The sequence below is a fragment of the Eretmochelys imbricata genome, chromosome 4, assembly GCF_965152235.1.
Source record: "Eretmochelys imbricata isolate rEreImb1 chromosome 4, rEreImb1.hap1, whole genome shotgun sequence".
Classification (NCBI taxonomy): domain Eukaryota; kingdom Metazoa; phylum Chordata; order Testudines; family Cheloniidae; genus Eretmochelys; species Eretmochelys imbricata.
Window position 1 is genome coordinate 16,804,100 of NC_135575.1, and position 27,883 is coordinate 16,831,982.

The following is a 27,883-nucleotide window of genomic DNA, read 5'->3' on the forward strand; positions in this document are numbered from 1 at the left end:
AGGTAGGAATAGCGGTCAGTAGGTTTCCGGTATAGGGTGGTGTTTATGTGACCATTGTTTATTAGCACTGTAGTGTCCAGGAAGTGGATCTCTTGTGTGGACTGGACCAGGCTGAGGTTGGTGGTGGGATGGAAATTGTTGAAATCATGGTGGAATTCCTCAAGGGCTTCTTTTCCATGGGTCCAGATGATGAAGATGTCATCAATATAGCGCAAGTAGAGTAGGGGCTTTAGGGGACGAGAGCTGAGGAAGCGTTGTTCTAAATCAGCCATAAAAATGTTGGCATACTGTGGGGCCATGCGGGTACCCATAGCAGTGCCGCTGATTTGAAGGTATACATTGTCCCCAAATGTGAAATAGTTATGGGTAAGGACAAAGTCACAAAGTTCAGCCACCAGGTTAGCCGTGACATTATCGGGGATAGTGTTCCTGACGGCTTGTAGTCCATCTTTGTGTGGAATGTTGGTGTAGAGGGCTTCTACATCCATAGTGGCCAGGATGGTATTATCAGGAAGATCACTGATGGATTGTAGTTTCCTCAGGAAGTCAGTGTTGTCTCGAAGGTAGCTGGGAGTGCTGGTAGCGTAGGGCCTGAGGAGGGAGTCTACATAGCCAGACAATCCTGCTGTCAGGGTGCCAATGCCTGAGATGATGGGGCGCCCAGGATTTCCAGGTTTATGGATCTTGGGTAGTAGATAGAATATCCCAGGTCGGGGTTCCAGGGGTGTGTCTGTGCGGATTTGATCTTGTGCTTTTTCAGGAAGTTTCTTGAGCAAATGCTGTAGTTGCTTTTGGTAACTCTCAGTGGGATCATAGGGTAATGGCTTGTAGAAACTCGTGTTGGAGAGCTGCCGAGCAGCCTCTTGTTCATATTCCGACCTATTCATGATGACAACAGCACCTCCTTTGTCAGCCTTTTTGATTATGATGTCAGAGTTGTTTCTGAGGCTGTGGATGGCATTGTGTTCTGCATGGCTGAGGTTATGGGGCAAGTGATGCTGCTTTTCCACAATTTCAGCCCGTGCACGTCGGCGGAAGCACTCTATGTAGAAGTCCAGTCTGCTGTTTCGACCTTCAGGAGGAGTCCACCTAGAATCCTTCTTTCTGTAGTGTTGGTAGGGAGACCTCTGTGGATTAGTATGTTGTTCAAAGGTATTTTGGAAATATTCCTTGAGTCGGAGACGTCGAAAATAGGATTCTAGGTCACCACAGAACTGTATCATGTTCGTGGGGGTGGAGGGGCAGAAGGAGAGGCCCCGAGATAGAACAGCTGCTTCTGCTGGGAGAGTGAGTTTGTGTGTGTATGGGGGTGGGTTTTTGGAGGGGGGTGAGGGAGTGAGAGAACCTGGATTTGTGCAGGAAATGGCCCAACTTGATTATCATGCACATTGTGTAAAGAGTTGTCACTTTGGATGGGCTATCACCAGCAGGAGAGTGAATTTGTGTGGGGGGGTGGAGGGTGAGAAAACCTGGATTTGTGCTGGAAATGGCCTAACCTGATGCTCACTTTAGATAAGCTATTACCAGCAGGACAGTGGGGTGGGAGGAGGTATTGTTTCATATTCTCTGTGTATATATAAAGTCTGCTGCAGTTTCCACGGTATGCATCCGATGAAGTGAGCTGTAGCTCACGAAAGCTCATGCTCAAATAAATTGGTTAGTCTCTAAGGTGCCACAAGTACTCCTTTTCTCTTAGCTTTAATCAGTGGTCAGACAACCACAGGGCGCAGACAATGTTAATTCCCAATGGCTCTATCAGGATCTGAGTGCAAGTTTTTTGCACAGGCTGACTAGTGTTTGAGATAAAGAGTTTTGCTGTTAGGCTTTGGGGTATTTCGTGTTACTCCATTTTTGGCTGCACCTTTGGGCAGCCCTTCTGCTCAGTGTAGATGAGTACAGGAGAGTGAATGGAAGAGGATAACTTTTTTCCTTGCTAATTCATTTCAGCTGAAGCCTCTCCCACAGCTCTGTGCTCTTCTTCCTTTCCACTCTATTCCCCCACCTAGATTTTGCCCCTCTGTTTCACTTTCTATTTTATTAGTGAGGAGTATTTCCAAGGGAAACTAACAGCTTCTAGTTAAACCCAAATTCCTGTCTATTTCCTTGTCTATGAGAAAGAACAACTCACTAGTATAGAGATGTAAGTAGGAGAATGTGGAGACAATGATTTCTACTATCTGAAGTCTAATGAATAGTAGAAGAATCAATGGTGATGAAAATTAGTCCTTTTTATTATACTGCTATTGCTAGGGGTAGCTAGTGAAACACCTCACACTTATGTAGCATTAATAGGACTTACACCTGCTATAGGCACCAGAAAGAGACACAATTGACTCCATCTTGCACTCACCACTATGGTATCTAAGCATCTGATCATATCCATTGACCAGGGCGGACATTCCCTCTAGTAGAGGGCAGTAGTTCGCATACACATTGTGGGAGGTGAGTCAGACCTACCAACATGATTAGAGGATGTTCCTAATTATTATGAATTTATTGTGCAGGGTCTCTACCAGCCCAAATGGGAGAAGATCAGGTATGGAGCCTGGTACCTGGACCCAAAAATGTGGATAAAACAAAAAGTAAATGAGCCTTTAGAGGATCCAAAAGAAGCAGCTGATACCATTCAGAATTTAAGGAAGCGGTTTAGTGAAAAGGTACTGTAAGCATCTCTGGGATCTTTGTGGTGAAATTCTCATTGTAGTTTAAGGCCACGGAGCATACGTTGTTGCTGGAACATGCCTGCACACCATCTGCTATCTGACTCAGTTACAGTGGGAGGGGAATGGTTCATATTACCCACCCTACTGACTTTAATTATTGTTACTGATTATTTGTATTCTGTGACAGTTGGAGACCCCAGTCGTGGATCACGGCCTCACGGCTCGGCACCTTAGAAGCGCAACAAAAAGACAGTTGTACGAACGTCCTAACTCCCATGACCTTTTACAGCTCATCCCAGGTGGTGGCACAAAAGCGCCTTGTCTAGGGGCTGAGTTCAAAAGAAGACCTAAAAGCCAGTCACAATATTTACTTCAAAGGGTTTGAGTTTCGTGTCCATTTAACGCTGATGAAAAATAGTTTTCTCTCTGCTTCCATGCATCTCAAGACCAGATTAACCGCCTTTCAAATTTGGCAGTAAAAATTCACTCCCAGTCTGAGACTAAGCATGCACAATTCCAGCTCAGAAGGAATTATTGTTGGTCATGGTCTCGACCCCTGTAAACAAAGGATCAGGTTCATCACTGTTGTAAGAAGGCCCAAGTCTGTGGCCTTGTTGACACTAGAGAATCGTATAGTTGCAGGATCTGGCTGTAAGACTTATCCACCTGTAGTCTTAACTATCCCAGGAAGACCATACATGTTAACCTACTGTCTGGTCAAATTCCATCTACCAGCTCTAACCCAGCAGTCTGAAAAGGTTTAAGTATCTGGCAGGGGCAGGAGAGCTTGTGGGGGGAAAGCCCAAGGAACAACAGAGTTCAGAAGAAAGCTTTGTCTTTTTGTTATTATTTCAGTTAACAATAAATGTAGGAGTAATTTTGGGCCGTGTCTCATGTGTGTATGTTGTGATAAGAGCTGGGTGGGAATTCCAGCTGGTTACAACAGCTTTACAAAATAATCCCTAGTAATTAGTGACTTGCTACAACACTCACTGAAAAATGACATACTGTCTCATCGCAATTCAGTGCTTATGAAACACCTGGATTGCCATAAAAATAGCAAATCAGAAATTATCTCTTGAATGAACTACAATGCATGAGATTAATTAGATATGGAATTTACCATATTTGTGAGACTTTCACAGAAATAACTTTCCTTGTCCCTTTCTTGCTTTGTTCACTATTGTATGAATGAGGGCATGAAAAAAACAAATAAATCTGTGAGATTTATTCTTGAGCGTTCCCTTAATTTGGATTGGAAATTCTCCTAGGAGACAGAGGTCATGCAGCTCCATGGAACACACGCTTTTAAGGAATTCCTCGAAAGGAAAGGCTACAGGAAGCCTGAGGTAAGTCAGTGAGAGTGTAACAAGTCCGTTGATGTGATCAGTAGCAACGACAGACCAGGATGCCTCTGGCCCTATGCACTCTGGGAAAAGAGATGTGCTTAAGGCAGCTTGGTTTAAGCATCATTGTTTCTGGCACAGTGTAACTGACCAGGGTCGACAAGGATGGGCAGTCTTAGAACCCTGTGAGAACCATGTTATAAAACCATGCTGTACACAACCTAGCGAGGAGCCCATGGGCCAATCTGCACTACAGTCCTTGCCATGTCAGGTTACCATGCTACAGCTGTTACTGAACTGTGCTCTTAGCCCTGGGGCCAAATTCAGACCTGATTATGGCAAGGGATGGAAGTTCACCAAAGCCAAACACCAGCCCTGCTGGGCCTGAATTTGGCCTCAAAGCTGTAAAATAGCTTCGGGTAGGCCAGTTCTTGTTCAAAGCAACTCACACTGGTCAGGGAAACGAGGCTTGAACCCTGCTGGCAACGACGGCATTGAAACATGGTAGCAGCTAGCACAGTTTGGACAGGGCTGGTGAAGGTTGCACAAGCCACCTCAGCAGGACGTGCAGCAAGATATTGTTTCGTCATGGCCACGAAACTCAACCCAACAAGGAGCCCTCCTCTTAGGCCATTCATTCAGAGCTCAACACGGAAGGCCAGTCTTTAGAATGCCCCTTGGCTCATTGCATCTAATGCTGCACCCATCGCTTGCCAGGGTGATCACATGTCATGCAGCCTATTCTAGGTCTTTTGACCTATTAAGAAGGAACCATTCTCTTTTCCACTTAACCCTTTGGCTGCAGCATCCTCCACAGTTTCCACACTGTGGCTGAAAACAGAATCATTCCTAAATGCTGGATTTCCACTGGAGGACATCGGTTCACAGGGATGGGCCTGGTACATGGGTGAGGCAGTACTGGAAGTGTTTTGCTCAGTAGAAACTGGTGACGTCAGGCAGTCAGTAGGCAAAGATGGCACATCCCCTTTACAGGTGTCTGGGACTCTCCAGGACACGTTGGGATTTTGGATGTCATCTGGTGCCAGGGACTCATTTTGACCATATTGTACACATTTATATATGTTAGGTTAGGTCTGGCCCCTGGGCCAAACAGTGTGACAGGCTGGGACTGAATATCTCCAAATCAGTCACCTTCAAAGAAAAATGGAGAGATGGAGACAAAAAGAAGTGCGTGACAGACCAGACAGGAAGAAGCAAAGCTAGAAAAGTTGCAGGTGGAGATGGAAAGAAGGCTGCAGAACAGAGATGGTCCCTCCCCTATATCTGTCAATAAAAACCCTTCTTATCACCTACACAAATAAATGATATTCACAGCGTCCTGGATTCAGATGGTTTGGCTTGCACATTTTTGCCCCCACCGCAATTCTGGGCAGTGTTCCTCTGGTCTCCCCTCTCTGTGTTGTGCTCCTCTTCTTGGCCTTACCATCTGTTCACTCATCCTCTTTCTGCTCACCTTCCCATTCTGAGTCAGCTCCTTTCTTCCCGGGTCTCGTCTCCCCTAGCCTAGGCTCCCTGCTTCCAGATGAGTTTCTCTTCACCCTCAGTCTGAAGTCAGTCTCCCTATTCCCCCTTCATCCTCTAAACCCAAGGCAGAGTTTCCCTTTCACCCCTTCCTGCACCACAGTAGGTTCCATTAGCTACCTCATGCAGAAAATCCACGTCTTCATGCCCCCTCATCCCAATCAGCCCCAGAGTCCCTCCCTACACCCAATCAGCTAGAACTGGGTGTTGTGCTTCTTGTTCCCGGTGGACTGGGGAAGTGAAGTCTGCTGTGATGCCCCAGGAGGCTTTGTGGTGCTGGCAGCCAGCAGTGAGAAGGGGGAGATGGGAAGAGGGAGATGCGAGCAGCTAGGTGTGGGGATGGGAAGACAGCACAAAGTGACAGGAGAAGGTGGGCTGAAGTTAGGGCAGTAAGGTGGCAGGTGGGGTTCTCATTAGACTCAGCAGATCAGGCATGGCTGCACTGCCACACTGCTTTGTGGGTTCAGCAGGAGGAGAGCCAGATTATGTTGACTAAGTCACCAAGAGCAAGGCCGGAGAAAGGGAAAAGCAAGAGGAGAAAGGGGACCACAAACACCAGAGAAAACAGCATGATTCCTGAGAAATCAGACTGTGACCTGGTGGTGGGTCCTTTTCTCCTTAATTCTTGTGCTCTTTCACCTCTCCCTTTGCTCTCAGTGGTTGTGTCTCATTGAACCAAAACAGGGCAAACAACATGGTGTCCTTTGCCTGCCCTGGACCAGCAGCCATTGGCTTTGTTCAATCTGCCAGGTAAGTAAGGCAGCATTTCAGCAGTTAAGCCATGCTGTCTCCTCCTCCCACAGCTCCTACCCCTCCCCAAAGATGCAATGACCTCTGAGGAAACTCTGTGTGTGTGTGTGTGTGTGTTTTGCTAGGACACTGTCATGGACAGAGAGATCTGAGGCACTGACTCCCTGTAAAAAGCAGCAGGAAGTAAGGCTGGATCTGGGCCAAAGGCTATTGGACCTGCATATTCTCAGCCCAGTGCCCAATGGTCCACATCACAGAAGCCACCCCCACAGCTGCACTAATTGGCTTCCCCATTCAGGGGATCTCAGTGGAGAGAGCAAAGAGTGGATGAGCTATGGGAACTGAGCTGCGCTCTCACCTATCAAGATGCTCTGGCTCGGTCAGGATGGGGTTGGTGCATGACTGCATAGGAAGCTTCCATCACCATTGCCCATGTGTTACCTATGGAGACAAAGAAGTTTGCTAGCCCCAGAGACTGCATTCATGCACCTTCCAACAGTTCTGTGTCTCATGCCATTAAAAAAAAAGTTCTGTATTAAAGCACTAAGCACACTGGTATCTTGATCCTCTGTGACTTGTTCTTTTATATCTTATAGTCAGTAGCTGGCCATTTAAATGCGTTCCTAATAACTGTGCTTTATGGCTATGTTTTCTTTTAGTTTCTTCTGCAGATGCTGGCTGCGAAGGATGGCAAAGGAGCAAAAGAGGAGACGTGGAAGGGCCTTAAAGAGACACAAGAAGCCCAGGGCAGGTTTTCCCTCCACACTCGTTAATTAATGCAGAGCTCTGACTTTGTTAACTCATATTTCTTTCCACTAAATAAACTGTTCTGAAGGCTCCCGTGATGGTCATTTCTAAGCCGTGTTGATCTGGTTTCTTTTCCCCTTCCTTCCTCAGAAATTGCTCATCAAATAGATTTGAAACAGGAAACACTTGGGGTAGTGGGTCCGAGGCGCAGGGTAGCTGGCCCAGCTGCACTGTCCCTACGAGTTGGCTCGGAGGCACTGTTACGTTCTAAAGATTTCAGCTCCTCTCTGCTGCGTAGCAATGACTAGGAGTGTTAACCAGCATGCCGCGGTTATGTATAATGTGTATGACAGGAGTGCCGCAAGGCTCCAGTCAAGACTGAGGGGTCCGATTGTGCTAGGGTAGGTGCTATACAAATGTGGAATAAGAGACATTCTCTGCCCCCAAGGAGCTCACTGTCACCTCGACAAGGGAAGTATTATCCCTCTCTCACTGATGGGGGAACCCGACTCTGTGTATGGGCTGCTGACTTCATCATCCAACTGCGCTAGGTTTGCTCTGACCTAGCCCCACTGAATACCCCAGGAGGGACACTAAGGCACCTTGGCTGGGACTCTGGGCTGTGTTTTCCAGGAGGTGCAGCACAGAGGCTGCAGCCAAGGGGAGAAGGGGCAAAGGTGTCTCTAAGATGGATTTTCTGTGTGCTCCGCAGTGTAAATTAGAGCAACCAAGAGCTGCTCTGTTTTAAGCTTCCACCCCAAGGGTGCCTACATGCAGCTCCACAGCAACTTGTAGCATGTAGACTGTGGGGACTCCCTCCCCACCCTGGGGTCAGGTTTTCAAGGAAGCCTGCGTAGGCGACTGCCTGTGGGAGCGCTGTGCAGTAAGAACTCTGCTGGCTGGCTGCAGGGCTTTTACAGAGCAGTGTGCGGAGGCTGTAGCAGGAGTCAGGCTCCCACCAGTGAAATCAGTGGAGTTTCACTGGCTTAAAATGTAATGCAGGGGTGAACCAGTCCCTTGGCTTCAGGCCCAGCACTAGCATGGGTCAGAGGTTGCAGGAATAAATATGTTGAAGAGTGCTTCCCAGAACACAGAGACCTAATCCTGGAGCAGTTCCTGAAGTCATCCCCAGCTGTGAAGGAGACTTTATCTGCAGGATCTCACTCAGGGGCAGGCTGTGATTTCAGGAGAGAGCAGGAGACTCAACCTTACAGTAATGAATAGGTGGTTGTGTCATTTAAAGTCTTGTTTAAAAGAAAAACGAATGGCGATGGAGTACATTCTCATGCAGACACAGGGCACTTACGAATCTGAAGCACTTATTAGTAACGGTACCTGCAAGCTAAAGAGCTGCTTTAAACCAAAGGTTTCTGTTAAAGTATCAACAAACTATTCTCCCTCAATAACACTAGTGTTGCTTCCACCATTTCAGCTGCACTGATGTTAGCAAGGGGGAGAAATTATTGAGAACTGTCCCTAGTGTAGACCAAGACTACAAGACAAACCTGAAAGAATCAGCTTTCCCATTGGAGTCAGGGAGTTTGAAAGATGTTATATGATAAGCTCAATTATTTAAACACAAATAAACAAGCAAAAAAACCAATGCGTAGTGTGTAGTTTAACAACTGCTTTAATAAACTATATATATTTATGTTAGCATTGACCTTATAATAACTCGGACACACGATTTCTAATGTTTTGTTCATTTCTAATGTTTTTTTTCCCCCAGTCTTACTTTTCCCCAGCAAAATGTCTAGATGGCTGCTTTCTGTGCAGAGCTATTCAGAAAAGTGATTCTGTAAACCCAGCATTATGGGTTTCCATGTTTATTGCTTCTCAGTGACACCAGAGCAGATTTGCTCAGTGTACAAAGAAAGTATTTTTTTCCTTCCAGTTGCTCACCCACCAAACTAAGCCTGAGTCAGCCTAGTTCTTTTCAACTTATCCTCAATAGCAGCCTTGCCACTTTGACAATTGCACATAAAGTATACCAGTAATACAGCTCCATTACTGATTAATTTGACCCATTCGTTTTTCCTTTTTCCCTCATATTCTTTTTCCCCCACAAGGTATTAAATATACATTATTCAGCAGTGAAAGGCCCCTGACTATGCGATGTTTCCATAACTATCAGGGATAGACGATGGCAGAACAATGCTCTCTTTTAATTCACTTACTTTATTTTAACAAAAGGACTTGCACCCTCCAGATTCGGTTCCAGAAAAACTACAAGGATAATGGAAATATTAAAAGAAGTCTAAAAGGGAAGTGGCAACCAACTACAGGAAGGGATTAATTGCGCATACTTTATATACGGGGCCATGGCAAGTTAACAGAGCTCCTCATATTGCAATTTGGAGGAACGTTTTAAATAGCAAGGCAAAGCTGCATATACACATCTCTCCTCTGAGCACACATAGTGATAACAAAGACAATGTACAAAAAGAAAATCTTGGAGAGGATGTCCAGTTGGCCCCAGGCTCCGCTGCTCTTCTCATCCAGGGCCTAATTCAGCATGTGTTTAACTTTAAGCATGTGCTTAAGTTCACCCCATTCAGCAAAGCACTTACGTACATGCTTAAAATTAGGCATGTGCATACGTGCTTTGCTGGACTAGATTCTCAGTGAAGTTGTCCAAGGTAGTAAGCACAGATCATATGTATAGAAGGGAAACTTGTTTTAGATTATGAACTCACTGTACTTATGCAACCATCCAGGGAACTTCAGCCATTGTGAAGACTGTATACTTGTGCGTCTATAAATTTAAATGACATTTTATGTCCTCTTAAGCTGACACAGCATTGCTCTCAATGACGCTAAAAGATTAAGAATGCCACATACTGGAAATAGATTCTCTCCGACATCCAATTAGCCATTCTCTTTTCTAACAAGATAGCTGATAATAAGATCTCATTAATGGATTTTAGAATTCAAATCACAGCAATTAGGTAAGGATAAAAAGAATGGATTCCCAAGTGAATGGAGATATCTTTCCAAATTCTTTGTCTGGTTCTAATCCAAGGGTGGGTGAACTTTTTGGCCCGAGGGCCACATCTGGGTACAGAAATTGTATGGCTGGCCATGAATGCTCATGAAATTGGGGTTGAGGTGTGGGAAGGGGTGAGGGCTCTGGCTGGGGGTGCGGGCTCCGGGGTGGGAACAGAAATGAAGAGTTTAGGGTGGGGGAGTGGGCTCTGGGCTGGGGCGGGAGGTTGGAGTGAGGGGGGTAAGGGCTCTGGCTGGGGGTGCATGCTCTGGGGTGGGGCTGAGGATGAGGAGTTTGGGGTGCAGGAAGGTGCTCCCAGATGGGACTGAGGGATTCGGAGGGCGGGAGGGGGATCTGGGCTGGGGCAGGGGGTTGAGGTGTGGGGGGATGCCTTGGGGTGCAGGCTTTGGGTGGCGCTTACCTCAAGCAGCTCCTGGAAGCAGCGGCATGGCCGCGGTTTCCAGCCAATGGGAGCTACTGGGGTGGTGCTTGGGGCGGGGGCAGTGTGCAAAGAGGACCCCCTGGCTGCCCCTACGCATAGGAGCCGGAGGAGGGACACGTTGCTGCTTCTGGGAGCTGCACGGTGTGGCCCCCGACTGTGTTCCCCAGCTGGAGTGCCGGAGCGGGGCAAGCCCCGGACCCCACGCCCTAGCGGGAGCTCGAGGGCCAAATTAAAACGGCTGGCAGGCCAGATGCGGCCCATGGGCCATAGTTTGCCCACCCCTGCGCTAATCAATAGGCTAAGCCATATAGTGTTATTACCAGTTTTTAATGACTGCCGAACTAGGATCAAGGATCTACAATATAAAGCCACAACTCTTAGACTGAGTTACCTGAGTTGCTAGTTTAATCTTTACCAGTATAATCCTTTAATCCAGCATTAAAATCTATCCTCGCCACTTTAAGAGGCCCTAAACTGGGTAATAAAATTAAATTAAATCAAAATAATTGTCAAATCTAATCTGTGCTAATGGGATCTGAAATCCCTACCAAGCCAAAAAAAGCCTCCAAAGCAGAACTCAAAAGAAGGAAGGGCAGTACAATGTTAAGAAATCCAATTGTAAGCATTAGCATACAATGCGGAAGTTCCAAAAGGAGTAATAAATTTATCTGACTTCTAAAAGAAGAAACAAGAAAACAAAACTAACCAGTATTCAACAGTACTAGCAAGTAGAAAAACAAACTCATCTGCCTTAACTCTGCCCTGCTAAGAAGTATCTATATAAATCATACTGCTCCAGGAGTTACTGCAAATAACCTTCATGAAATATGGTGCTGACCATCAATCGTAAGAGTGTATGATCCTTCACTGCAGAAACAATTCAAGTCCTCAGCATATAGTTCTGACATGGCATAGCTCTCCATGTTAGAATTATCCCCTGTATTAAAAACCACCTTGTAACCTGCCACTGGTGACGTCTCTAGCTACTGCTTTATTGCGCAGAACGGAACATTTGGTACCAGCCTTCACCTGACCGTGACAAGAAAACAAACGGTGAGAAGAAAAAACAGGAAAGGAAAAAATGATAGGAAGAGGAAAAGGAAGGGAGCGAGAAAGTCTTAAACTGAGCTAGACTTTCGCATTCTTATTTTAAACCTTTTTTGTTTACATTCCAAGGGCCCACTTCAGCCCTGGTGTAAGTAGGTGGAGGCTGCACTTACTGACTCCAGGGCCGAAGGCACAAACCCTATAGCACTATTCAGATAACTGAAGTGTGGGGGATTTAGAGAAGCAAGGGAGCAGCACGGTATTCGGGAAACTCCTAGAGACAATTCTGAGTGCCACATAAAGATCCGGAAGCTGCAAACGGAAGGCTGACGGAGTGCCACAACACCTATTCAGGAATATGAGAATGCAGGATCAGAACTAAGTACAGAGGAGCTGATGTAAAATGCGTTCCCAAGCTGGATAGTTATCGTGTGTTTAGAACCAGGGAAAAGGTAATCGAATGTGGTAGGGCTGAAAATAGAGGTGGGGTCCATTCCCTGGCTTTCCATACTAATACATCTTGGAGTGGGGCAGGAGAAAGCAACATCAATAGACAGTGCAGAGATGGGCTCATGTTGCAAAGGCTGGATCTACATCTGGATCCAAATTTCCTCCGAGACTGAGGAGGGTAGCATCTGGTGCTCCAGTTCAAATTCCTCCTGCAGAGGAATGCCCAAACAGGGAAATGCTAAACCGGATCTGAGCTTCCCAAGGATTTGAGGGTTTCTGATTCAGGGTGCAACCTGGACCCACCTCTAGTTTACCAATATAAAACACTTCCCTCGTTTCTCATTTTTCTACATCCCTGCTCTAACCCTTCTGGATGATAAAACAATCCCTGACACGGGAATCAGAGTTGGGGCCCAAGCTGCAAAATTCTGGATCCAAATCCAGCTCTGATCTTTCCCAAAGTTCAAGAGGGGAGGTGATTTGAGATGCTGGGGTTCTGGTTCACCCAGTGCAGAGGCAGTAGCTAGTCATCAAACATGGATCCAGAGTGGACTCGGGCAGTGCAGCCAAACCAGCAGCCAGAAGGAGACGATCGGTCTTGGGAGCTTCACCAGTGCTAACAGGACGTTAACTGGTCATGCCTGAGGGTAGCCTGCAGCAGAAGCTGCTTTGTGCTGAGTGACTGAATCTGTGGTGAAAATCAGGATGTCTCCATTTCACCACACAGACCTGGCTGTGGAACATCACGGTTCACCCCACTCCATCACTGTTTAACAGGAAAGCTCCATCATCATTCCCCCAAGTCCTTACCCCCTCTAGTTCTAGACACATCAGCCCTGACTGGACAAATCTTAGACTCCTAGATTCACATTTGGGCATCTAATCAAGCAGTCTGATTGTCAAACTGTGGAGACCCAGCAGCTCCTATGGAAGACAGCCACTTCCAAGAGCTTGGCCTTGACCTCTTTCCCCCCAGGGGCTGTCCCCCTCCAGCTGGCATGGCCTGGGAAGGGGGTCATCCTCTGAGCCGCCCTCACAGCGGCCCCAGCCCTGGGATCCGACCTCCCCGGCAGGACTCCGGAGTGTTTTAGGGGCAGCCTTTCGGTGGGGAGCCGGCTGCAAAGGGAATAATGTGCTTGGCCCAAACTTGGCTCAAGAAGAAGTCAAAACTAAAAGCAAGGGCCCGATCCCGCCCATCCCAGCCCAGGGGCTTTCCTGGGACCAGCTGAACAGGTATAAAAGCCAGCCACGCTGGCTGGGGCTCAGGGGAGGGCAGGAGCTGCCCGGCCATCGAGCTCCGGCCGGCCGGGGGTGCTCTGCCCCCGCTGGCGGGCGGCTCCGAGCGATCGGGGAGGGGCGGCTCCGCCCCGCGGCCCGGGCGGGGCAGGCGAGCCCCAGGCGGGATCCGAGCGAGCCCCGGGAGCAGATATAAGGCGGCTCGAGGGGCAGCTGGGCTTCCGCATCCCCCAGCCATGGCGCAAAGCGACTCCCCGCTGCCCCAGCAGCCTTCCCCGCGGCTGGAGGCGGCCTCCCCGGCGCAGCCGGCGGGCGAGCCGCTGGTGGGGCTGTGGCCGGCGCTGCTGGTGGGGCTGGTGGCCGCGCTCCTCGCCTGGCTCTGGTACGGCCGGGGCGGGGAGGAGCCGCCCGCGGCCCCCGAGCGGCGGGGCAGCAGCAGCGCGGCCGCCTGCCCGGAGCCGCCCGCGGGCGCCGAGCGCTGCGGAGCTGCGCCACAAGCAACAGGTACCGGCCCGGGGCCAGCCGGGGCTCCCCCTCCCCGGGGGGCGCTGCAGCACGCGGGGTGGAGGCCGGGGGCGCGGGCGCCGCCCCATGGGCTGGGCAGGCAAAGCGGCGGTGCTGGCTCCCCGGGCCAGGGTCCCTGTCCCCCGTGCCCGGCGCCGCGGGCACCTTCCCCCGCGGCGGCGGCTGCTGCAGTGCGGCGCGGGGAGCCGTGGTGCAGAGCGCGGCCCGGCCCCGCCCCGCCGGGAGCTCCGGGGATCTTCACCGCTTCCCCCTGCCCTTCCCCGCTCTGGTCCGGGGGAGTAACGGGGGCGGCAGAGCCCCGCCGGCTGCCCCGGCGCCCGGCCGGAGAGCTCCGAGAGACCGCGGGGGGTGAGGTCCTGTCTCGCTGCCAGCGTTGGACTGCTGGCCCCCTGGCTGCGCGCAGCCTCCCGCGGAAAGGCCGGGCCGCCGCGAACTTTGCCGTCTCCCCCCCACCCCGCAGAGCTGGTGCGGGAGGCAGGCACGTGGGCTGGGAATTGTTTTCGTCTCCTGGTTACAATTGCGCCCCCCCCCCCTTCCCAAAGCAGCAGTAGAGCTGCTGTAACCCAGAGGATCACTGGGCCCCCTAGTGTTGGGGTGAATAAAATAGTAGCTTGCCTCAGGCCTCAGCCAAATAGAGCCGAAACGTAGCTAACCAACTTAACTGTGGGCCTGAAAATCCTCTAGAAGGCTTGTAGCTTGCACCTCAGAGCAGCTAAGCAGCCCCAAAACCCATCTGAAGCTACTGGAAACTGGAGGTGCCTGGCATTAATAGCTAGAGACTATTTCAGGGACAATCTATGTGGCTAGAAAACTAAAAAGCATAGCGGGGTGGGAAGAGAACAAACTATGCTACTTCTAACTCCCGCATGTGGAAGGAGAATGTTCTAGGGTTTTGTAAAGTGAATATAAATATCCAGCACTTCTGGAGTTGCATGTCAAACAAGAGTTGAGTTGTCTAACTAGTTGTGAATACATGATCCTTGAAAGTCAAAAAAAGGAGGGGGGACTCCCACAGGTATAGTGGACGCTTTGAATGTTCTGAAGTTAGGACTGTCTAGTAAATACACAGATTTGTAGAGATAGGGTTTATGAGGTCTTGGCATGGAGTACTGATCAGTAATCAAGCCTTAAAGAGCAAGGACAAACTTTGAGCATGTCTTGTAAGAATCTTTGCCTAATGTAACTGTAGTACAGGGGTATATAATTTGCTTCCATTTAAAAAAACAAAAAACTTGCCTAGTAAATTGTAACTGCAATGTCTAGAAAGTAACTTTAGTTTGGTGAGTTATGAACACTTTCAGTTGTCTAATGCTGAAACCAAGAGGCTGTCAGTTTCTGGTTAACTAAGTATTTTAATATTGTGTTTAATTAGAGCCTCTCCTGGAAAACCGTGAGTGTACCCTGTTGGAAACCACTGCCAGTGTCCTGTCCAGCCCTCCAGAGCCTGGCAACTACCTAGCAACAGAGAGTCTGGCAACTACCCCAAGAGAAGATGTCCCAGCTCTAAGTGATGATGGTGTTCCTGGAGAATCTCCTGAAATGGAGTCACTGGTCGAAGAACCTGCCACCCCGCTAATGAATTACCATGAATACTTAAGCAATGAAACTCTTGGTTCCCCTACAGCAGAATCAGAACTATTAAAGGGACAGGAGAGTGAGGCACAGTGTGGGGACACTTTGGCAGAAGCATCTCCTTCTAGTGATGTGCATGAGAACAAAACTGAAGAACAGTCAGGTCAGACGCTTGAGTATCAGGACTTGGTTGATCATGAGGAATGGGAAGTTGTTCCTGAACACTCAGCCTGGGGAGATGCTAGTAAAAACAGTAGTGCAGATGACTCCGACGCCAATTTGGGCCAAGGCAACAAGGAATTGGAACAGGTAGACTTCCTTGAGGCTGATTCAAAAGCAAAGAGGGTTGCAGCTGTGCCCCCAATGCCTCAGAATATCCATGTGAACTTCCGTGTGCACTACATCACTCACACTGATGCTCAGCTGATTGCTGTCACTGGTGACCATGAGTGTCTTGGTCAGTGGCACAACTATGTACCACTCAAGTGTGACAAGGATGGTTTCTGGTCTGATGCTGTTCTCTTACCAGCAGATTCCAAAATAGAGTGGAAGTTCATATTGGTGGAGAATGGAAAGGTCACACGCTGGGAAGAATGTAACAACAGAATCTTAATGACGGAACATGAAGATAGAATGGCCCATCAGTGGTGGGGATATCATTGAATAGGATCTCAGTGGAAGCTACTGACGCAGCAAAGAAAATGGTTAGACTAAGCATGGGGGCCTCTAATTTTATTCCGGTTTCCGGCAGAACCTTCTCTGGATAGTAGACCTTAATGTATATCCTATACCAATCCCTGCTAGAACTGTCTGATCCACCAATTTCTCCTCTGCTAGAGTTAGCTATGGCTCTAGGAAGGGATCCTCCATGTGAGGAGACTCATCAGTTGAAGTCAAACCAAAATCTGCCTAATGATATCAAGACAGATAGGAAAGCAAGAGCAGCACTTGAGACAGCCCCTCGTGGGAAGTTAAAACTTGATGCTAAATTTGACTTTGTATGAGTGGGGCAGTGGATGAATTTTTTGTACGACTGGCTTAAGGTTTAATAGCGGACTGAATGCAAGAGGAGGTGTAGCTAACTACACAGCACTTGTGGCTTGCTATACAATGTTTTTAATTTATTGTACTGTACAATTAAGCAATAAACGTAATATATTTTCAGATTGATAGTCCTTCATGTTTGACCCTTAGACATAACCTAAATTGTCTTAAAAGGTTAATTCAGAGTAACTGGACCTGCTTCCTTTGAGGTGCCAGGTGTTCCCTGACAGTTGCTCTGCACCTTTATGGAGGAAAGAGGGCCTGATCCCCGAAGTCTCCCCCTTCTTCCTCAGTCCCACTCTGCTACCTGAAAAGGGAATAGTTGGCCAGCCTGAAAGCTCAGATTAGCAGGGTGGCCTCCAGAAGGCTGAAGTTCAGGAGTGACCACCTGACGTGTTTAATATGTGACTTTCCTCTCACTGGGAACAGGTTGGGGTTTCCAAATGAACTTTGTAATTGTTATCTTGGGTAGTGGGAGGGGAAAATCAATCTGCAGTGTTTGCACTTAAAACAAGAGAAGTTTTAGCTCTAGAAGCTAACCAGTGCAGGGATTTCACTCTTTAACCCAAGTATAACTAAATGACACTAGTGTTTAGAAGATTTTTCTTATCTTGTAAATGAGCTTTCTGCACGGAAGGGACCATCTGGGCTTCTCATGAGAAGCCCAGCTGCCGCTAATGTTTTGGCACTTCAACTCCTCTGCTGCAATTGGCACGTGTTCTCCAGTCAGCTGATTCACTCGCATAAAAAGTGATTCTAGGTTGGTTGTTAATCCAGTTAGAACAAAGCCAGGGTGGGCTTCCAGTTTGGGAGATGGGAGCTGCTACCTTGCCAATTGACTTTTTTCTGTGTAAAAGTAAAATGTTTCTATCTAGTGCCTAGAATTACCTGTACTATGCAGAGGACTGTGGCTTGCAGAGTATACTCTTCTACAGCTGAAGTAAGACCCCCCCAGACCCCCCACTTCAGAATAACATGCAAAGGTGTTGTAAGTTCCAGGTTACTACCTGGGAAGATCTCTACCAAAGCAGACTTTCTTGATTCATGCCCTACCAAATTCACAGCCATGGAAAAAGTGTCAAGGACTGTGAAATCTGCTTTTTTTTGTGTGCTTTTACCCATACTATATAGATTTCATAGGGGGAGACCAGCATTTCTCAAATTGAGGGTCCTGACCCAAAAGGGAGTTCCAGAGGGGTCGCAGCACCCTTCCCTGTTGCCTTCAGAACTGGGTGGCTGGATAGCAGTGGCTGTTGGCCGGGCACGCAGTTCTGAAGGCAGCGACCCGCCAAGAGCAGTGCAGAAGTAAGGGTGGCAGTACCATACCATGCCATGCCATCCTTACTTCTGGGCTGCTGCCTTCAGATCTGGGATCCCGGCCAGCAGCTGCCACTCTCCAGCTGCCCAGCTCTGAAGGCAGTACCGCCTGCAGAAGTAAGGGTAGAAGTACCACAATCCCACCCTACAATAACCGTGCGACCTCCCACCCACAACTCCTTTTTGGGTCAGGACGCCTACAATTACAACACCATGAAATTTCAGATTTAAATAGCAGAAATTATGATTTTTAAAATCCTATGTCTGTGAAATTGACTAAAATGGACTGTGAATTTGGTAGGGCCCTACTCATGAGCTTTATGAGAGGAGAAAGGAGACACTCTAGCTAGCTAATCAAGTCAAAGGTATTTTTTTCACCCGATCCAGCTCCTTTGAAGAGCACTACTTCAAAATATCTCTGGTCCTAGGCAAATAGAACAACACTGTCATACCCTGGATATAGTTAGGGCAAAGGACCTCCCTGGGAGAAATAAGGTTGCAGTGGAAAGGGGGGGGGGGAATTTTCTGGTTCTCATGGAAGTTGGGCTGAACCATGCATTTTTTGTTTGTGAACTCAGAAAGGCTTGAAGGTATGTTGTCTTAACCTAGGTGGAATATATGGGCCCAAAGAGTCAGAGGTGTTGACATGATCCTGTCATTGTCCAACACTGAAAAAGGTTTGGTTTGTTACCATGATAACACACGGTTAATTTTTTTTACTGTTTCTTTTCCCTTTAGCTGTAGAGGTGGTTTGTTTGTTTTTACACTGAGAAATGGCTTGTTTTGACTCTTTTAGAGAGTGGTAAAGAGTAATAACTGCCCTTTTTGGGGGGGGGGGGGAGAGAAATTAGTTGAAATGGGCTGTTAAAGTTCAACCCTGTTTCCTACAAGACCAAACAAGATAAACACCCACGAGCAGGGAAAGAGAACAGCAAAGATAGAAAATGCAGTTTCTGCCCCTGGTGTGGACTCACTTGCAACCTCACTGCTGGAAAAACCCAGGTATGGTGTGTGATATCAGCCACTCCGAGACCTGGCACACTTGTACCAGCATCAGGTTGTTTAGGGCATTGCTTTTAGCTGCCTTTCTGATCACAGGCTTGCTTACAGTAGTGTTGCAAAACAGCCTTGGCTGGCTAAGCCAGACTCGTGTTAGAGAGATAGGAAAGAGAAGAAATAAGGTGGGGAAGGAAAAGATACAAAAATGAGGCAGGGGGTGAGAGTTATGCCCCAGGTGGTAGTTGGAATTGCACTGCAGCCAGTAGAGACGGCTGTGATCTGGGTCCCTCTCTTGGCTCGGTGTGGTCAGGATGTCTCAGGATTGGGATGACGGCCCAATTGTTACAGTAGATTCCATGGTCGCAGGAGATGGTCGTGGGAGTTGCAGCAGTAATGGTAAAGCTCACTGCAGCACTTGTTGGCTGGCAGCTGCTTCTGCTAAAATTCTTCTCCCACCTCCAAAAATAGTCTTCCCTTTTTAAGAACCCTTAAAAGGAAGTGATGGGTGGAATAGCTCAACCTTATTATTTTGTTCACCCATTAGATCTAATTTCCAGTACCAATTTTGGTTCCCTGATTTCCAGTCCCATGCTTCTCGTTTACTAGGCATGGTCTTAACCCACTTCTTGAGTTTGGACTAATTCAGTCTGTCTCCTTTAGTGCCTTTTCCTATCAACATTTATTGTTCTATGGGATTGGAACCTTTTCTAGGCTCTCTCCACTTTCCCACAGTGAGCTCACAATGGGGTAAATTTGTAGGCTCAATTATTAAAACAGGTACCATTGCCATGTAGTCTGACCCAAATAGTGAGGTACTTCAAGTGGCTCCATTCCACCCCGACTAAGCTTTCTGGCTGAAGTAATAGCTGCCAACTGACACTTCTGCAAGGGGGAGCCAGAAGGAGGAGACTTCTGCCATAAGGTCGAACTCTCACACGGGGGTGACTGGCTGAGGCATGGCAACCAGCTTCTTTACTACCCTTGTGAGTCTTGAGACATGAAGAATTGGATTCGAAGAGGGACTTTTAATAACTGTAGGCATTTGATCCTTTAGCATCCAAAAGACTGTCCTGGGAAAAGCTCTAAGATATAAAATGAGGCAGTGCTTGGCTTGCCATTGGTAACTCTATCTTCTCTTAGGTATGCTCTGAAAATGTTGTTCTGGTCTTCGATGGAGTGCTAATTACTTTCACAGGCAAAACCTGTTGTCTGGGCTGAAGGAGGAGAATCTTTGTAGTGTTTCTCTGGTATTTTTAAGAGAGGGATAGGGCTGCTTTTAGGGCTAGCTGAGGATGGACTGACAAGTATAGGCTGGAGCACAAGTAGGATATCTACTATTTGCCTTCACCTCTTGGAGGACCTGTGGGGAGGACAGCTGGTTACTTCACCTGCTGGGAAGGCCTGAGGCTGCCTGTTCCAGCTGAAGAATGTTGGAGATCTGTCACTTTGTTGCCAATGCCTATCACGGGATGCCCAAGGGGATGTAGTTGGAAGATTGCTGAATATGGGGACCATTTGCCAGGTGGGAGCCTCTGGTGAGTCAGCCAGTCACCTCAGCATGTGCAGGATCCTGCCCAGTGGGTGACTGAAAATGACACTTTGCCTAATGCTGTAAAATAGCTGCTTCCTGTAGCTGTTTCAGGTACCTCCTTGCTAGTTGATGTAGGAGATCATTGCTGGGGTGTTGGTCCAGATCATCACTGCTTTTCCCAGCAAGGCTAGTACCCCCATATATTTTTTCACCACTGATGTAACTGCCTGGAGCCACAATGGGATTGCATGTGTGGGAACCTCTTCATGAGGGCCAGGACCCCTGTGCCAAATGGTATTGTGGGGTTACTGTCTGACTTTTTAGGTTGGAATCTGTTCTCAGTCCAGAGAAGGCCTTGAGGTGGGAGGTGGTCTCCCCTCCAGAAGTACATGGTGTCTTCTCTGCACTTGGAGCCTTGTCTGGCCGTCAGGGGAAGCTGGAGCCTCGCCTATGGCTTCCATTTTCTTTCTTTCTACAAAGAAGATCTGACCCCCAGCATCTGAGACCTCTTATTGGTCCAGAGGACATGTGACACCAAGCTATGCCATCAACATCAGTGCTGTCTGCCCCTCTGCTGAGATGGTTGTCCTCAGCTGACCCAGAAGTTGGGCAGTGGGCAGCTCTCCCTTCCTGTCGCTGGCTGCAAAGCCCAACCCTGCAAAGAGGCATGCCAGTTTGTAGGTGGAATCCTTGACTCTGGGTGGATGTGGGGCTTTCATTAGTTTTCTGGACGTAGAGTCCTCTAACATCATCTTTGCCAAAGAGCTCCTGCTACTACCCATGTCCTTTGTGAAGGCCCTGGGAAGTGATGGTGGGTAGAAAGGAAGTGTACCAAACTGAAAGTGGTCTGGAGTCAGGGTGAAGTACAGGAACTTGTGATGCTGCTCAGCAACGGGGACATGTGAGTATGTGCCCTTCATGGGAGATAAGGAAGTCCATGAGCTGTATGGAGCAGTGCTGGGCTGAACTGTTGACTACTGATCTGCAAGCACTGAGAGCAAATACCCCGTGGGTGGATGAGCAGCGATGGGTTGACCCTTTTCAGAAAGGGAGCTGAAGTCCATAAAACCACCTGAAGAAATCAAAGCACATAACAGTCCTCTTGCACCACCTTTTTTTGTTGCAAATGCCTTCAGGGACCCCTTCTGTGGGAGATCAGACTTCTTAACTGAAGATGGGAGAGCAGAGCTGATTGGGGTAGCGACCCCTGCCACCCTCCAGTCACTCTTGTCATATCTTAGGAAGCTGGTCAAATTGTCCTGGTGTCTTAGAAAATTTCTGCTAGGGCCTGGGATGGGCAGAGAGATATGGGTCCCGGACCTGATGTCCCAGGGCGGGAGAAGGGAACCTAATTTTTGCTAAGAGAGGTGTGGGAGGAGGAGGAGGAGCACCTGCTACCTCTTTCCTTCTCTCCTCCCTCAACCCCTTGCACCTAGGCCACAGGTTGAGAACCACTGTTCTATGTGCCATTTGGGGCCCAATCAGTACACCGCTGCAGCCCATGTGACATCCTCAGAGCCATACAGGTAGAATATATATATTGTGTGGATGCAGCCCACACAGCTGCATATGCAGTCCATAATGGTAAATATATTGAGAACCACTGACATAGAGACTTTGGATGGGAGGGTAAAGAACAGATGGTGGAAGAAAGTGGGTGTGGAAGGGGAAGTGGTACTGGGGAATAGGGCCCATCCCTTAAATCTGTGGCTGCAATGCATATATATTTTTTTCCTATGACCACATTGAGGAACAGTTCTCCGCCTCTATCATTTTTTGTGTGAGTGTTGCAGGATTTGGGTCGCTGGATGACATTTGGTTATTTTGCAAGTTGTGGATCCAAAAAGTGTGGGGACTGCAGAGGAGGTGGGGTTTCAAAAAGGCAACCAAAGGGGATATTTTTAATACCATAGCATTCTCTTTCTGACCCCAAACTTCCCAGAGATCATCTACATGGGGATGAGGTGTGGCATATCCAGTTTCAAGGGATTGGCTTCTTTTTGGATAAGCTGTGGGTAGGAGGCTTGAGAATCAGGCTAATCATGGGAAGCTCACTTTTCAACTATTGAGCAGCTCTGGTGCATCATAATAATGTCCCTGTTTATTGATGACCTTGCTTTCTCTAGTGTATAAATAGAAGTCTCTAAAGCCTGCTAATCTGGCACCTTTCACCAGTTCTAAATGTGTTTAAATAGTCTGGGTTTCTTTCTTGGGGTTAAAGCAATAATTGATGTACCTAACTGATTCAAGGCAGAAGAAACTTTTGCAATGATGTAACAAGTTAATGGAGTCTGCATTAGTTGTTGTTTTCATAATGAAAGTGACCAACACTCCCAAAAGAGACCGTTGAAGGGGAAAAGTAATCCTTAACCCATCATTTGCAGGTCAGTGCATATTGTGTCAAGTTGCCTTGCAATTTTTAACACATCATCACTAACTGGTAAAAAGGTGACATACTGTGAATTTTAAAAAGCATATATAGAGTACAGCCTTCAGTTTGTGAATGGATTTATAGATACATTAGTTTAATCCTCTCAGACAGGCTTCCAATCTAAAACTGCAGTATTAGATTAAGATGTTCACCATAAAGCCACTTAACCTCCACTAGAATAGACCGCTTAATGCAATGATGAACATCTTTCAAGTAGACTCTAACCCTGGCAAGGAGTAAGGTCTCCTCAAATGACAAGAGCGTTCAGAAGACAACATGCATTTTTAATGATAAAGCAAGAATTCTGCAGTGATGTGATGTAAGCGTGAGGGCTGTATCCTACAGCTGTGAGACCAAAGACCTGCAATGTAGCAGGAAGAGAAATTCTCAATGGATATTACTCTTTAACTAACAGCCCAGCACTAGGTAAACAAAGTAACATCAGGTGGTATGATGAAGTGAATTACATTAGATTTCATTATCCTAAAGTCTGGTAGATGCCCAATTTGTGTCCCTGTATTGGTTGGGGATGTGATTCTTATAGTGACATGGTTATACTAGTTTAAACCCTACTGCAGTTACACCAGTATACTAGTTCCTTCTACTGGTTAGCTTATTCCTCATCCTTTATGGAATTCATACTGAGGTAAGTGCATCCATGCTGTGGAACTTGTGCCATATTGGTATAGTTAATGTGCTGAAACTTTGGTATGAAAGCACAAGGCCCAACACTCAGCTGCTCAGAACTTTCTTAAAAGCAATCATGCTTGATGGCTCTGCAAATTTGGGCTAGAAGGCTTTTGACCTCTAGGTTCCTGGTTCAAATCCTGCCCAGGTTAATAATGTCTGGAAGCTGTTACTATCTGACTGTTTTGGGGGGGGCCCCTATATGAAATTAATTTAGCCTTGTTCATGAATCAGGTTACTGGCTCACCAACACTGTAATAGGCACCCCTTTTTGGCAATCTCCCAGCCCAGACCTGGCTTCTCTCTCTGCCAGCTGAGGGGTGGATTGGTAGAGTAGTCCATAGAGGCTTGTACTGCCACTTCTTGCGCTGTATCTGTTCTGCAGTTAACCCATTCAAAGGGAAATCCATTTATGAAAATTTACTTCCTCCCTTGCATAAAGGCTTGGTTTAGGTCATTCTAGCTCTTTGGAAGGGGAGTGTTAAAATCTTAAGTTGTATAGGTTTTTCTAAAACTTTTTTGTGTTTTAAAATTCTTGAGAATTAAATGAAATATAAAAGAACAGACTAAAGTTACACCCAACTCCTTATTATCACTTAAGCTTTGACCTTAAGGTTACCACAATGTCAGGGTGGCTTAATGGGGTGGGTTGCATCTAGATTATGAACAAAGCCTGTGCAACTGATACAAGATATTACCAAGTCACAAGCCTCAACTAGTGAGGAACTGAAACTAGGCGAGACTTAGTGTGTGACATTACTGTGGACGATGATGAAAGACCAAGTCTTTGAAAAGCATAAAGGAACAGTAATCTCATCACCCGCAAACCCCATCCAGTGAAATTGGGACTGGGCTGAGCAAGTTTGGATGATTGGTCTGTCCTGAGTGTTGTATCATGGTAGTTTAAAACCAACAGAAGTTTTAAAGTAAGTTAGATGTTTTGTGGTAACCAAGTGACCTTTGCAGAGCCTCTCCTCCAAATGATACAGCTTTTAAAAAAGTGATGGGTTCATCATGCTTGAGTGGGTAACTAGGTTTATTCCTCTTCTACTTCCTCCCCCTATGTAACCTTCTGGGCTGACCCCCGGTAAAATCTGCAGAAGAATCCAAGGGTATATCTAGGCTATGGACACTCTACTGGTGTAGGCCGCAACTACAGTGACCAAAGGGGTTTTTTTGTAGGTGCAGAAACACCAGCTCCCTGAATGACATTCACTATGTCAATGGAAGCGCTCTTCTGTCCACATAGCTGTGTCTCTGCTGGGGGTTAGGTTGGGGGGGGGGGGGAGGCGGAGTGTTTTTCACATCCCTGACTGATGTAACTTAAGTGTAGACCAAGCCTCTGTCCCACTTTCCACAGGAACTTGAGAGCCTGTTTTATTGAAAATCAATGAAACTTAGGCCTGGTCTACACTTAACTTATACTGGCATAGCTATGGTGGTCAGGGGTGTAAAAAAACCAACCCCCACCCCACCAAACACTCCCCAGTGCCGTAGCTAGGCCAACAGAACCTCCACTCTAGACACAGCTGTGCTGACAGAAGAGGGCGGGGAGGTGGTGGCAGAACAGTGGCAGGAAAAACTCCTCCTGTGGGCGTATACTCCATCTACGCCGGGGGGCTCTGCCTTAGCCTTCGCCTCTACTAAGTCACTGGAGAGGAGATGTAGGCTCCTAAATCATAGGCACTTTTGAAAACGTTACCTCCAGGCTTCTTTGTACAGAGGTTGCCTTAAAGTTTCAAGTGCCTCTTTCTTCCTCTTTTATGATCGCCCTGCCCGTGTGGTCTTGTCACCTTCTACGGGGTCTACACACATTAGCCTGGCTAGGGCTGTCACTGCTGTTTTCACTAACTCCTCTGCAGCACTCTGTTTATTCTTTTATGATTAAATTAGCAGGCATTTACCTGCTCTGTCATCTGCCCACTCACTCATGCAAAAATCCTCAACTGTCAAAAGTTAGATTAAGAATAAGTTGCTGAGTGTGACAGACGTGCCTCACATTCATCTGTGCTTCTTGCTCAGTCAGGTCAGTAGTAGTTTTCACGCACACTTCGCTAGATACTGATAATAATGCAATATTGTGTTTCAGTGAATTAATTAAGCAACATGCTGGGGGTGGGAGTTGGGAACAATATTTAAAGATTATCGTTCATCCTTTAAAAGAAAAGGGAGTAGTCCTATGTTTATGCATCTGAATTGATAGCCTGATACGCAGAAGGGAAGGCAATGGTAGTTTCAAATCAAGTTTTTGCCATTTCATTTTCTCCTTTTATAACTCTTAAGGGAGGACCAACATGCATAAGCAGAAACCAAAGTCAGTGTAAGACAAAATATGGGTATTATGATATCAGAACTAAGCTATGGGGAAGACTACCCAGTCCCTGTTGGTACTCTACACACCAAACCCAGAACATCCTCAAATTAATCTGTGCAAAAAATGTCAAGTCTGTAAGCATCATTCCACCTGTAGGGAAAACCCCACGCATGAAATCACAGGGGCAGTCATTGCTATGTAAAATAGTTAAAGCACACTACAACTTTCTGAGATGCCACTTGCAAACGGGCACTCATATTTTTAGGTATTTCTATTTCTTTCACAGGTGTACAAAAGCGGGGGCCCTGCCTTTTATACTCTCTACTCTGAATCTAAAACTCAGTTTCCCTCTCCCTGTCCCCAGGTCATTCCTTTCTGTGGTCTTGTCTGCAGGCATATGAACATTCTCCCTCTCCCCCCTCCCTCAGCTACAGTCTCAAAATGTTGCTTATCAAAGTTATTTGCGGGTTATAATAATCTTGATTTTTAATTTCTACCTCTATAAGATTCTTTTCTTGTGATTGGGTGTGTCAGCAGTTGTATTACACTGGTGCTGGGTCACACATCTGCTGTAAGGCAGTTTATTGCCATTGGAATCCAGTACAGTACACTTTGGGCCTGGCTAGAGGTAATGGATATGCTACCGTGTGAGAGATCAAAGTCCACATCCTATCTTGCCTTTTGATCTCTGGGGCAGGTGCAAGTACCGCTGATGTGCTGTTTTGGAAGGAGGGGGATAATGTTCCATGCAACTACTATAGTGTGTAGTATTGGAAGATGTGGGATAGGCAATGCTCTAGAGGGCTGTTAATTATTTCCCTAGGCTGGAAGGTGCTGCATGGTACAGGTCATGACCGAAAGAGGAACAGGACTGTTCTAGGGCGGAGTGCTGTACCTTACTCTGAAGTGTTTCATGACCATCTATTCCAACCCTCTGCTTATGATTAAAGAAACACTGTCAGTGTCTCTAGACCCAAAAATATAACTAATGAGAATAAATCTCACGTTGCCTGCCTACCTACTTTATATATCAGATACAGCCAATCCAGTGACCTGCTTCAATGTGGAAGCAGTTCTCCACGATGATCAGGAAGGCTATTTCCCCCTTCTATGCAGCACTATGCAATTGGTTATGTGAATTATGGTTTTTCCCCCTTCATCTTTCTCTGAAGTGTGAGATATTGGCTTACAATGTTGGATCTAAACATCTCACGTTCATATGCAGCGTGGTAGGAAGACCCCATTTCTTCCACTTCAAACACTGAATGAACTCTGAATGAGAGCTCCCCTTGGAGGAAGTGAGAGGAGGAAAGGAGTCTGGGAGAAGAGCAACCGGTGATCCTTTTTGCTTTGTGCACCATTCAGCCAATTCGCTGCATTGTAGATACACTCCCTAGTCTGAGAAATGTGTATAGAGGGTGGTGGTATCCATATGCTAAATTACATTTATCATGCATCTCTGGCTACTTTACCTGCACGCTGCTCCTTAATCCGTCTCCACTGGGACTACTGCTAATATCCCAGTGCATGGCAACTTCAAATACCTACTGTATTAAAAACAAATCCTACCAGCTATCAAACTTTTTTTCTACTGAGATAGGACCCCTTCCCTGCTCCATGCCACTCCCCGCCCCAAAGTCACACTGGAATGAGGTGCAGGATGAGATGCATTTAGTCCTGCCCCAGTGCCAGGTATAGGGTCCAAGAGTGGGTGAGGGACTAAAAGGGCTAGTTTATACAAGTGGAAAGGGGAAGTTCCCAGTTTGCCTATGGGGTGGGCAGCACTATTTGTCTCTAGCTCTGAAATATGGAATATCATGACCTAGCAGAACTTCTCAAAATAACATTATGTATAGAAAAATTTACTTTAGGTTGTTTTCCCCGAGATGGACGGTTAACAAAAGGAGTCTCTCTACAGTATTTAAAACTAACAATAGGTGTGTGGGCTCTGTTGGGCCTTATTTGGGATGACCAGCATGACTCTCTCTTGGCTGTCTCCCTTGTCGTATGTGGCTATTCCCACTGTATGCCAATAAAAGATACAATACCTCTCTCTCTATGTCTTGTGTTTACTTCTCTACATCCTGCTCTTTTACAACTCCAGATTGCGGCTAGTATTCTAGTCCAAGACACAGATTACAAAACTATGAGAACCTTTATTATGAATCTTTAACAGTATCATATATTTTAAGCATCACATTTAATGGGGCCAAATCTACATATATTAGAATGATCACAACCATACAGAGTTTCT

The 27,883-nt window shown here is 47.0% G+C and overlaps 2 protein-coding genes across 2 annotated transcripts in view; both read left to right on the forward strand.

The window, feature by feature from the left end:
• Positions 1 to 7,074, forward strand: part of FAM47E (family with sequence similarity 47 member E) — a 28,492-nt gene extending 21,418 nt beyond the window's left edge. Inside the window, exons 7-9 of the mRNA XM_077814750.1 lie at positions 2,505 to 2,657; positions 3,935 to 4,012; positions 6,961 to 7,074. Of these exons, the coding sequence (XP_077670876.1) occupies positions 2,505 to 2,657; positions 3,935 to 4,012; positions 6,961 to 7,074 (345 nt within the window). The remainder of the gene's footprint in view (positions 1 to 2,504; positions 2,658 to 3,934; positions 4,013 to 6,960) is intronic.
• A 6,371-nt stretch (positions 7,075 to 13,445) lies between these two features.
• STBD1 (starch binding domain 1) lies at positions 13,446 to 16,372 on the forward strand. Its single transcript, XM_077814350.1, has 2 exons — positions 13,446 to 13,713; positions 15,107 to 16,372. The coding sequence occupies exons 1-2, from the start codon at positions 13,446 to 13,448 to the stop codon at positions 15,967 to 15,969; spliced, it is 1,131 nt and encodes a 376-aa protein (XP_077670476.1). The 3' UTR covers positions 15,970 to 16,372.
• Positions 16,373 to 27,883: the final 11,511 nt, after the last annotated feature.

Bases quoted from the DNA above. Each gene is read 5' to 3' on its own strand.
- STBD1 (XM_077814350.1), top strand. From the start codon at position 13,446: ATGGCGCAAAGCGACTCCCCGCTGCCCCAGCAGCCTTCCCCGCGGCTG. The intron at 13,714-15,106 runs GTACCGGCCCGG...GTGTTTAATTAG, and splicing joins AGCTGCGCCACAAGCAACAG to AGCCTCTCCTGGAAAACCGT.